The sequence below is a fragment of the Carlito syrichta genome, unplaced genomic scaffold (assembly GCF_000164805.1).
Source record: "Carlito syrichta isolate Samal-C Ts95f unplaced genomic scaffold, Tarsius_syrichta-2.0.1 Scaffold301845, whole genome shotgun sequence".
Taxonomy (NCBI): domain Eukaryota; kingdom Metazoa; phylum Chordata; class Mammalia; order Primates; family Tarsiidae; genus Carlito; species Carlito syrichta.
Genome location: NW_007245941.1, coordinates 3,422 through 16,000, shown reverse-complemented (window position 1 = coordinate 16,000; position 12,579 = coordinate 3,422). Strand labels below are relative to the sequence as shown.

The window sequence follows — 12,579 nt, the reverse complement described above, 5'->3', positions numbered from 1 at the left end:
AGGTCGAGGCTATGGTATACCCCTGATCATGCGACAGCACTCCAGCCTGGGTGACAAACTGAGATGCTGACTCAAAAAAATTAAAAAAGAAAAGAAAAAGAAGGCTTCTCCAATTTCTTATACCATGCAGATGGTTTAAAAAAATTTTTTAATATCTTTTATTAAGCAATATATGCTATTTGTTCTCTAATATTTCATCTGAATTCTAAATATTTTCTGATTAAACTAAGTAAAAATACATTCTCAGCTAAAATATCCAAAAGATTTTTTTCAATTTAGTAAAGCCTACACTAGCTTGTTTGCTTACTCAGTAGTACCTTAAATAGAAACCCCTTTCAAATGAGTCCTTAATAATACTTCTCAGTCTTCCCCTATACCTCCACCTTCATGTCTGGGGCTTAGAGAGAACCAAATAGCCCCAAACCCTGGAAGAACACGAAAACCAACACTGTGTGTGACTTGGCAGACAGCAGCTCTGAAGAGAGCCATGCAACTGTGAAACCAACTCTAAAACTGTAGCTTAGCATCTGCAGAACTGAACCCAAGTAAACTTTCCCAAAGGCCTCCCACCCTCCTTATGCCATGCTGTTTCGAAGCCATTGCTCTGGTAACATCTCTGCCCTTTTGAAATAAAATTAAAACATTCTATTGCATGCATGCCTCATCCAAACTGGCTGTCAAAGGGCCTGCACTGACTCCCTGGAATGACTTGATAAAATACTTCACATATGGCTCATCTAATTTGACAGTTTACATCTTCACATATGAGGAAATGCACTAGGCAAGCAGAAATGCTGATAAATACATGAAAGAATGTTCCATCACTGTGAATTGTATTGAAGAACAATCTCTCCCAGAAGAACTTTCATCTGCAAATATCAAAAAGACACTCAGACTAGCATTTGCATGAAACATTTCTATTTTAGTGAAGATTTGAGATGGCTGTAATATGGTAAAGACCTTCAAACTGTGTACAGGAGTCCTGCCACATTTCTGAAAGCTTTCTGATGAAACATTATTTTCTCATTTATTCTCCAAAGGACTAACATGAACTCTATCAAAAGACTAAAATTAAAATTCCCATTTAGGGTCAGGCACAATGGCTCATGCCTGCAATCCCAGTGCCTTGGGAGGCCAAGGTGGGAAGATTGCTAGAGGCCAAGAGTTCAAAATCAGCCTAAGAAACATACAAAATCTCATCTCTACAAAAAAACTTAAAATGAGCCAGGTATGGTGGCATGTGCCCATAGTCCTAGCTATGCAGGAGGATTGTCTGAGCCCAGAAGTTCAAGGTTGCAGTGAGCTATGATTGCACCACTGCACCCCAGCCTGGGCCACAGAGAAAGACCCTGTCTCAAAATAAAATAAAATAAAATTCCCACTTGATGCAATGGCCAAGTTTACACCAGAATTCTATCCTGAGAAACTGTGTAACTCAAGTTCTAGATGCCACAAAACAAACTTCATACTTTGTGGAATTTGTCATTTTTTTAAACGTTCTGAGAGTAAACTACTGGCAATACTGGTTATCCTGACTTTCAAATAAGTTTGAAGAGAGTCAAGAGTAAAGTAGAGCATTTGCCAGGGTCTTATGCTCAACACACTGGGTAACTTCAGCTCAGTCTCTTAACAGGCTACCCAATGCCTTACCTCCAAAGAAACTTTCCATCTGTTGTATGGCACTCACAAAAAGCCACCCTCCAATCTTATCTGTGACGAAGGAGTATGACTTTGTGTCCCTAGAGTGCCAAAGAAGGCTCGCTAGTTCCTGAATTTCCTTTCAGATCTAGAACTTCTCAGGAGCACAGACTTGAGACCTTGACAAAATGTAGTTCCCCATGCCAGGTGCCAGGGTTCACACCTGTAATCTATGGCACTTTGGGAGGCAGAAGCAAGAGTATTGCCCAAGCCCAGGGATCCGAGACCAGGTTGGGCAACTTGGCAAGACTCTGTCTCTACAATAAATCAAAAAATTAGCCTGGCATGGTGGTGCATGACTGTAATTCCAGCTACTTGGAAGGCTGAGTCAGAAGGACCGCTTGAGCCCAGCAGGTCAAGGCTGCGATGGCCATGAGCATGTCACTGCACTCTAGCCTAAGCGACAGAGTAAGACTCCGACTCAAAAAAAAAAAAAGTAGTTCCCCACGAGTTGCTTCAGCATAACCTGGGAACTTGTTAGAAACACAAATTCCTAGGTCCTGTTCAAGACCTACTGACTTAGACCCTCTGGACTGAGAGTCACTGAGTAACAACAGGAACACAGTACATCAATGTTGCGTCGATTATCATTAAAGGTGATTCATTAACCAGCTGGATAATAGTGACATGTGCCAACTTCTTCAAAAAGTATTTGTTTTAATGATTTGTTTATAGTAAATTGTTAAAACTACTAAAACAAATACCAAGAACTGCCTCAAAATCCAGAAAGCAATAACATAAGGCATCTACCACTCCCTGAAACCAGGAAGTCAGCTGGGGCAAGCAACTAGGTTCTCTGCAAGAGATAAATTGGGGGAAATTATTGCTGACAGCTGCTGTTTTCATTTTTAAGAAGACTTTTTAAAAAGATTACTCAAGCTACTCTCTTGGCAACTCATTAGCAAAAATCCAACCTGTTTCTGTAAACTGGCCACAAATTAAGCTTAGGCCCCATTGCAGACTAGTAAACACTTGAAGGAATAACGCACACAATACAAAGAACCAGACACCTCTAACCTTATCTAAATTCTCCATCCCTACCAAGAAGCTTCAGACAGATTCTGAACATATTAGGTTGCTCTAAGAAGTACAAATACACTAAGATCAAAGGTTATTCTTTGATGACATAATATGTTGCCTTGTACTATGGCTTATCTGAATCATTTATTCCCTAGTTGTCCACAGAATATAAGTATATTGCAAAACAATACCAGTATTAACTCAGCTTAACCCAGCTATGCTCAAGAAAACAAAATGTGATATTAAAAAATGCATGCAAGCAATCCTAGAGGTGGTTCAGGAATACTTTGCATGAGCCAGGCTTGGTGGCTCAGCCTGTAATCCCGCGCCTTTGGGAGGCTGAGGTGAGTGGATTGCCTGAGCCCGCGGGTTCGAGACCCGCCTGGGCAGCGAGACTTCATCTCTACAATAAATCAAAAAATCAGCCGGGCGTGGTAACGCATGCCTGTAATTCTGGCTACTTGGAAGGCTGAGGCGGAAGGATCGCCGGAGCCCAGCAGGTCGAGGCTGCAGTGGCCAGGAGCCGCCTCTGCACTCCAGCCTGGGCGACAGTGAGACTCCAACTCAAAAAAAAAAAAAGAATACTTTGCATGGAGGCTCAAATCTCTGGGAACTAAAATAATCATTACAGTTCTTTAAAAAGAATACTTTGCATGGAGGCTCAAATCTCTGGGAACTAAAATAATCATTACAGTTCTTTAAAATTCTGCATTACCAAGTCTATATATGAAATAACTGATTTTATTCAGAAATGAAAGGAACTACTTAATTTTACTCCTGTAGCAATAGGTTTTTGAGTACTATAACTAATGGCAGAGGAAGAAAGTGAATCAGACAGGTGGGCTGATGGGTACTTTAAGAAGCAGTTAGCAAGTTGTTGTAAATTGTTTTGCCTGTTTGTGGTCTTTTATGTTTCCATATGCATTTCTGTATTGTTGTTTCTGTGCTCTACATCTTTAAAAAATAAAATAAAATAAATAAATAAAAGAAGCAGCAGCAGTACTTAGCAAACAAATGGTCCTGCCCAGTGCTAGAGGGAGCAGTGCAGTGCATTCTGATAAGAGGCCCAACCACAAAAAAAGTTGAGAGGGAACCAGGACAGATCTACCTGGTAGATCACTAAAGGAATATATGATGCTGACCATGAGTTTTATTGTCTTTTGAAATTCCTTGAGAGAGAGAGAGAAAGAGAGAGATTTTTTATTTTATTTTATTTTTTTTAATTGAAACAGTATCTCTATATGTTGCCTGGGCTAGACTCAAACTGCTGGCCTCAAATGATCCTCCCACCTCAGCCTCAGCCTTCTGAGTAGCTGGGACTACAGGCAATGTACCACCTCACCTGGCTATTTTTATTAAAGTTCTAAAATTGTATAACTAGTATAATATCACCAGTAAATGAGTAACAATGATCTTAATTAGTAAATAAAATATACACAGAGCATAATCTAGTAGGAAATTCACTAAAATACAGCTTTTTTTCCTTTTCATTGAAGAATTATGAGTTTTTTGTGTGTTTTAATCAGAAAAAAATGTTAAGTACAAAGCTCCTGACTAAAATAATATTATTGCCTGTTTAGCCTCATTTGATCCTCTCATACCTAGGAGACAGACAGGGAAATTACAGGTACATTATACAATGAATAAGAAAGCAGGTTTTATCCAAGTTCAGTGGCTTGCTCTTGCCCAACACAGGGGTAGAGACAGAACTCAGCCCCTAATAAGCTTCCCACTACTAGCCCTACACAAGCAGGCCCCACTTTCACTCTGCTGGGTACCCCTCTCCCATCTGGCTTTTAACCTGAGCTATTTCCAAAGCTTCTGTGTTAAATGGTGAGCCTAGGGTCCTAGCAGGAGAGGTGAGAGATAAGGATTTTCATCCTAAAATCATTAGTGAAAGCCCTAGTACATATAACTGAAGCAAGAGCTCAAGTTACAAAATTCCAGAAACATTGTTTCTAGAATACATTGCAGGTTGATTAAATTATAGCTTTGTGTAATGGCACAGAACCCAAATAAGAGAAATGGAATTGCTGTCTGACGAAGAGCTTTGGGTACAGTGAATTTTCAAGTCAATGGGAACAGGCAGTGAAGACAGCCATGTGGTCAGAGATCAAAAGGACAACCTTCCCACATGCGCAGTGCAAAACGAACTGCTACCTGGGCATTGGCTTGCCAGTCACACCTGCCTCAGCACATTGTGATCAACATCAGAAAACCAATGAATCATTGTATCTCAGGTTGAGGGAGATCTCAGAGGTGTGTGAATGCAAGGGCTTATTTTCCGTAATATCAGATTTGCACATAGGCCTCTGTGATCTAGAAAGACTTCTAACATCATGACATGTCTTAATTAGGAAGAACAGTATTTATTCTAGTCTTTCTTCCTAGCAAAAGAAAAAAATCTCAAGCCCCCAAATTCTTTATCCTTTCTCCTAAAAACTCAGAATTCTACTCTGAGTAAAAATGTGCATTCATCCATCTGCTTTTATGCTTCCACCAAAACTACACTTCCGCTTTATCTCAAAAAAAGAGATTTCCAAGTAAAATTGTGTCACTCTCATTCCACTGAAGACTGGGATACAGAAATGTTGAATAAAATGTGATCTCAACACAATTTGAGCAGTGAATTAATTTGTAGCTCACCCCAAATCCCAAGCCTTCTAATGGAAAATTGAAATCTTTAACGACTACCAGCTCAACTGTACTTGCAAATGGTCTTGGTATTTCCTTCATGGCACAGCAGTAAAAAAGCACTTCATAAGAACCTTGTATGCAAGGGCTCATCATTATACATATTTATGTGCTATAAAAAACTAATTTTATCATCCACGGTAGGAAGTGTGCCAACATCTCTCACAAAATAAGCTCATTTATTTTGCTCACTAAAGCTCCTGTGTAAAATAAGGGTAACCACTGGCTAGAAGGGAATGACTGTGGCATCAGTTATTTTAATTTCACTCAGGTGGGGGGGATATAGTTTTCAATCTAGCTGCTTGCTATTTTGAATAATAGAGCGTTACCCAACATTTGTCCTGAAGCCAACTTGTGTCCTTTCCTAAACGGATACAACACTAGAAACAAAGACAAAAAAAGAAAGAAAAAAAAAGAAAACCAGCAGCTCATCTGAACAGTCTCCATCAAATGAACCATATCAAATTACATCAAATAAAAATGTTAAACTAAGCATTATACAAAAGCAATGTCTGCAGGGCCTGTCAAACAACAGATTGTTAAGTATCAGAGCTAACTAGTCCCACATAAATCAATGGTTTAAGTCAACATCTTTTAGATTCAAGTCAAACACTGAAAGAAATCTTTCAAAGATACTAAGATTAGCTCTTTAAAAAAAATACACACACACACACACACACACACACACACACACACACACAAATATACTAGTTAGTCACACTGGCTCATTCCTGCAATCCCAGAACTTTGGGAGGCAGAAGTGAGGACTGCCTGAGCCCAGGGGTTTGAGACCAGCCTGGACAACATGGCAAGACCTTGTCTCTACAATAAATCAAAAAAGAAAAATTAGCTGGGTGTGGTGATACACACCTGAAGTTCCAGCTACTTGGAAGGCTGAATCAGAAGGATGGCCTGAGCCCCACAGGTCAAGGCTGTGGTGGCTGTGAGCATGCCACTGCACTCCAGCCTGAGTAATAGTGAGACTCTGACTAAAAAAAAAAAAAAAAAGCAATCAACTGTATACAGCACTGTCCCTTTAGAGACTGTGTGCTGTGGAGGAAGGATCTCATCTTAGTCAAGGACAGGCCTGTGTTATCCTAGACAGATGTCACAGCATTAAAAGGCAGACATTATCACCTACCTGTGAGAGTTGCCCTCAGAAATTATAGTCAATGCCGGTGACATACTCTATGTAGTGAAAGGTGTTCAATGGATAAGCTATTTGGTAATCTAAATTTCTTACAGTACACTACTAACCCTTGAACAATATAAATTAAATGCTACATAGTCTTAGAAATAACAACTGCCTGCCTGCTCCTGGCAGGGTCAATGCCAAGCTAGGTATAGCTGAGGATACTGATATTTTACCACAAACACGCCTGTGTAGGTTGAATGGTGGCCTCCAAACAGACATGTCCATGTTCTACTCCCCAGAGCCTGTGAATGTTGCCTTATCTGGAAACGGCATCTTAGCAGATGTTTAAGGACCCTGAGATGAGGAGATTATCCTGGGTTATGCAAGTGGGCCCTCAATGTCATCACAAATATCCTTATGAGAGAGAGGCAGAGGGAGACAGGACACACACAGAGAGGAGGAGGAGGCAATGTGACCACAGGGGCAGAGACTGGAGTAACGCGGCCACATGTCAAGGGAAAGCCAGCAGCCACCAGAAGCTAAAGGAGGCAAGAACAGATTCTTCCCCAGATCCTCTGGAGGAGCTTGGCTCTGCTGCTGGCTTCATTTGGAACTTCTGCCTCCAGAATGATGAGAGACTGATTCACATAAACAATAGGTGTCTGAAGCCACCAGGATTATGGTAATTTGTTAGAGCAGCCATAGGATACTAATACAATACTCTACTTCATAGGAGGCAAGTTGCTTATATATACATCCAAGCATTGATTGATTTATTTTTACCTCAACAAATTGTTTTGTATTGTAATGATAAACAAGTTGTTAGGCCAGAGGGAAACATACTTTAAAGTAACCAGAGCAAACACAAGACTATAACAGTTCAGTAGGTGGACAGTCCCTGGAGTATCTGCAGGGCTGATATGCCAGGTAGAGGTTGCCAGGTGGGTGCCCTTTAAGGTTTCTTTCAAAAGCACTTTTTGATGAAGCCACAGAAATGGCTCACCTGATAAGCCTCTTAGCAGTCAAGATGACAAGGGAGAAATGAGATATAACAGTATCAACGAGGCAAGTACTCCCTTCCATGAAGAAGCACTAGTCCCCAGTCTTCAAGAAGACCAGACTAAAGGCTTAAGAATAATTTAATGTGCCCTAGACAAACTTTTTGTTTGTTTGTTTGTAGAGACAGGTCTCACTATGTTGCCCAGGCTGGTCTGAAACTCCTGGCCTCAAGCGATTCTCCTAACTTGGCCTACCTAAGTGCTAGGATTATAGCCGCACCTGGCCTCCTTTAGGAAAATCAGTTCACTAAAGAACTTTTAGCATAAGCAAGCCAAACTAATTTTGGGAGATTATTTTTGTCATAGTAACTTAGGAAACCAAAAATGAAATAAACGAACAAGACTCTGAGGAGAAATAAAGGGCTTTGGTTAAAGTATGTGAGAAAAAAATTCATCTTGTGTATTAGGAAAACTTATATTTTGTGAACTAGGGAAAAGCTGGCTTCAAGTCTTCTGGAATCTGGGAGGCTGCTCTAAGCATTTGTAGTACTATGATTTTACTCTTCCATGGTACTTAATTCCAAAATCTGAATAGTCTGGAAAAGGTTAAAAAAGGAGTCCATTTTTTATTAAAAGGCTTGTTTCAGCCGGGCTCAGTGGCTCAGCCTGTAATCTCGTGCTTTGGGAGGCTGATGTGAGTGAACTGCCTGAGCCCGAGGGTTCGAGACCCGCCTGGGCAACTTGGTGAGACCTCAGCTCTACAATAAATCAAAAATTAGCTGGGTGTGGTAGCGTGCGCCTATAGTTCCAGCTACTTGGAAAGCTGAGGCAGAAGAATCACCAGAGCCCAGCAGGTCGAGGCTGCGGTGGCCGGGAGCGGTTACTGCACTCCAGTCTGGGTGACAGAGTGAGACTCCAACTCAAAAAAAAAAAAAAGCCTTGTTTCCTAGACTCTTTATGATTAAAGAGTAATATCCACAACAGCACCACGGTCCACGTCTAGCCAGTTTATGATGAGTTATGCTTCTTATCCCAGGTTCAAGATCCATTTTTGGCAGAAGCTAGGGGGCAGACAACATCATATTCAAAAAGATTTGCTACTCTTTTATTCAAGCACCATTAATATAAAATTAAACGATTACTACCAAGTTCTTGGGGAAAGGTAGGCAATAGAAAAGAAGGGTCCCACAATCACCACAACTATCAATCTGCTTCCATCATGCCTACCCTGATCTCAGTTCCGACATCACCAGATGCTTCTGGGGAAGGCAATGTGCATGGCAGAGGCAGACAAATGGAGGAGGCTGCCTGCTCCACTTTACTGCTTCATAAATCGCACAGCCTCTCCAGCATAACAAGGCTCAATGCACAGGAGTACAACTAACATACAGGCAGATATCTTCTTGTTCACAACTCAACTTCGCAGCAAGATCTTTAAAATTAAGATACACAGACAGTTATAAAGTGTTTTTGTTGTTGTTTGAGTTGGAATCTCACTCTGTTGCCCAGGCTGGAGTGCAGTGGCATGCTCACAGTCGCAGCCTCGACCTGTTGGGCTCAAGTGATCCTTCTGCCTCAGCTTTCCAAGTAGCTGGAACTATAAACATGCACCACCATGCTGGGCTAATTTTTTGATTTACTATAGAGACGAGGTCTCGCCTAGCAACCCAGGCTGGTCTCGAACCCCTGGACTCAAGCAATCCTCTTGTCTCTGCCTCCCAAAGTGCTGGGATTACAGGCGTGAGCCACCATGCCCGGCCTGAAGTATTTTCTTAAGAGGATTTCTAAGTTGTCATTCTCTATTTAAAAAGATTTGACTGGAATCATGGATTCATGTCTCTTTGATCCTGTCAACACAGAGAAACTGCCACCAAAGGGTTCTCAGCTTAGTGCACACTGCTCACTTTGTTTCCCTACCATAAAATGAAAACTAGATTTACATGCTTTTTCTGAAGTTCACTGTGGTGTAAGATCACAATAACAAACCACACTCTCTGCACACCTACCACATAGCATACCCGACACTGCAATCTTATCAGTGTGGCTGCCTGCAAGGTGGAGATTCACTACCTCCATTTCACAGATGCAGAAACTGAGCTTCAGAAGGGCAAATGTCCCGCCAAAGAGGGACATTTGACCTATCCTGAGGCCTCCATTCTTTCCTTCATGCTCTGCTGTCTTGCTTATGAGCCACTGCAGTTGAGAGAATCGCACAAGTACACATCTATATACCTTAAAGTCTATGTGCCCAAGAAGCAATCCAAGCACGAGACAGCAATTCAATTACAAAACAAAACTGCTCCAGATGATTCCAAAATAGAAACAGTTCTAATAAGTCAAAATCTCACTGAAGCCAAATGAGTCACTCAAAAAGAAACAGCTTACAAAAGGACAAATTCATTGAGACAGATGAGAGGTTACCAGGGACTGAGGAGGTGGGGAAAATGGAGAGTTATTGTTTGATGGTTACAGAATTTGTTTGGGGGTAATTAATTAAAAAGTAATTAATCAAAAAGTGCTGGAAATAGTGGCAATGATTGCACAATACTGTGAATGTTAACACCAAACTGTACACCTGAAATGGTTAAATGGCAAAACTTGTTATACATATCTTACAATTTTTAAAAATAATATACCAAAACACATTAAACTGTTCATTTTAAATGGGTGAACTATATGGTATAGGAATTTATACCTCAATAAGGTGGTTTAAAAAAGGGAAAGAAACAGGTTCGAATGGGTCATTCAGTAGATGCTGTTTTGCTACTCCAGTCTCCCAGTAACTGAAAATGCAACCCAGCACAAACATTAAGAACTAACTACATGCTTCAAAGAGGAAAAACAAAGATAACACCCTCAAATCTTCAGATATGAAGTCCCTGCATATCATTTCATGACATACACTGGTTTTTTTTTAAGTCTCCATACCTTTCTGGCCAAGGCTCATAACTCAGTACAAAGTCCTACTTAAAGGGTATACACATTGCAAAAGGTATGACTATACAGTATCTTCCATGAAAACAAAACTGCCCTCCTTCTGCTCCCTGCATCTAGTCAGAGAAACTATCTCAACTAATAAATGCCATCACAGCAGTGACAAGTTGATGGAGGCCCATGATGTGCCAGGCACTGAGCTCTGTACATACATTCTCTCGTTTCATTCTCACAACAACCCTATCAAACAGGTTCTAGTACTCTCAATTTACAGATGATGAAGCTAAGGCACAGAGAGAGTAAATAACTTGCCCAAGATCACACAGGTAATAAGGAGGAAGGCTGGGATTCAGTTGTACAATACCACACCACACGAAATCCTGAAGTGAGGCAATTCTACTGGAGAAATCAAATGGCTTTTCAAATGTTAAATTCAAATGCAAGCCAATCCTGTGGAGTGTTGTGACACTAACAGCTGTGTTCTTACCAACAGTACAACCTATGTTGTAAGTTGTATTTATGCTGGGGTGTTGGAAGTCCCATGGAGCACAGGGGTGGTTTTGCTATGGAACTTGATTTGTACTGCTCCTCTGTATGAGGGAGGGATAGGCAGGACCGGAGAAGGTTTAGCAAAGCGTCCCTGAAGATGACCAGGCAACACCCTCTAGAGAGGCAAGCTAGACACATGGGTCCATTAACAACCCATTGGCGACCTTGTGTGCTGTGCTGTTGGGTACGAATGGCAGCTGCACTAACGAATAGCAAATAAAGAAAAGAGTTACTCTGTCCATCACCAGTGAGAAGGCTGGGAAGAAATTTTTTTTTCTTTTTTTTTGGTCACCAAAACAAGTTGACACTGGGAAGAAATCTTTAATCCTTCAGTTTAAAAACCTCTCTGATGTTAAATAACAAGCACATGCAAATTACAAGAAAAGGCCAACTTGTTATTAGCACATGACTGCTTTCCATAGAGGAAAAGGGAGAAAACAACAGGCGGGCTTTATTCCAGGTACCACAGGGCTCCTCTCCCTCAGTACGAATGGCTGTTATATATCCCTACACAACTTTCCATAAATGGCTACATCATATTCACTTGAAAAACAAAATATTTTTAAATGTTCCAAATCAAAGCAACCTTGCTTCCATTATGCACCAATCTCACATACTCATCATCTGGTTTTTCATAAGCTGACACTAAAGGGCAGGTATGAGCAAAAGTAGACACTTCACAATGGCTGCCGCTGGATCCAACTTTATGTCCATATGATACCAAACTTTCTTCATCATTACACTAAAAACATAAAACACATTCTACTACCACCTCTACTTTTATTGAATCTCCTAACTAGTGAGATTCTCTTATATATCCTTATTTTTTAAATTAAGAAATAAAAATGGTACATACTTCTGGTGTTCACCATGGTATTTTGAAATATGTATACATTGTAAAATAGCTAATTCAAGCTAATTAACATATCCATTACCTCGCATATTTATTTTCCGTGGTGAGAACACTTACAATCTATTCTCTTAAGTAATTTTCAAGTATACAATACATTGTTAACAACTACAGTCATCATGTTGTTTAGTAGATCTCTTGAATTTATTCCTCCTACCTGAAATTTTACATCCTTTAACCAACATCTGCCCAGTCCTTACCACCTTATGATTTAAGAAAATGGCCAGGCTCAGTGGCTCAAGCCTGTAATTCCAGCACTTTGGGAGGCAGAGGCGAGAGGATTGTCTGAGCCCAGGGTTCTAGACCAGCCTGGGCAACATGGCAAGACCTCGTCTCTACCATAAATAAAAAAAATTAGCCAGGCGTGGTGGCACATACCTGTGGTTCCAGCTACTTGGAAGGCTGAGGTGGGAGGATCGCCTGAGCCCAGCAGGTCAAGGCTACGGTGGCCATGAGCATGCCACTATACTCCAGCCTGGGCGACATAGTGAAACTCCAATTAAAAAAAAAAAAAAAAAAAGTAGCCAGGCATGGTGATGCGTGCCTGTAGTTCCAGCTACTTAGGAGGCTGAGGCAGAAGGAGCATCTGAGCCCAGCAGGTAGAGGCTGCAGAAGCCGTCAGCATGCCACTGCACTTCAGC

At 41.0% G+C, this 12,579-nt stretch overlaps 1 protein-coding gene across 1 annotated transcript in view; it reads right to left on the bottom strand.

The window, feature by feature from the left end:
• The window catches only part of LOC103257700 (poly(A)-specific ribonuclease PARN-like), a gene marked incomplete at its 5' end in the record, with an annotated part of 131,413 nt that extends 119,643 nt beyond the window's left edge, over positions 1-11,770 (bottom strand). The window contains 2 exons of the mRNA XM_021711056.1: positions 10,967-11,230; positions 11,646-11,770. Of these exons, the coding sequence (XP_021566731.1) occupies positions 10,967-11,230; positions 11,646-11,770 (389 nt within the window). The remainder of the gene's footprint in view (positions 1-10,966; positions 11,231-11,645) is intronic.
• Between the last annotated feature and the right edge of the window lie 809 nt (positions 11,771-12,579).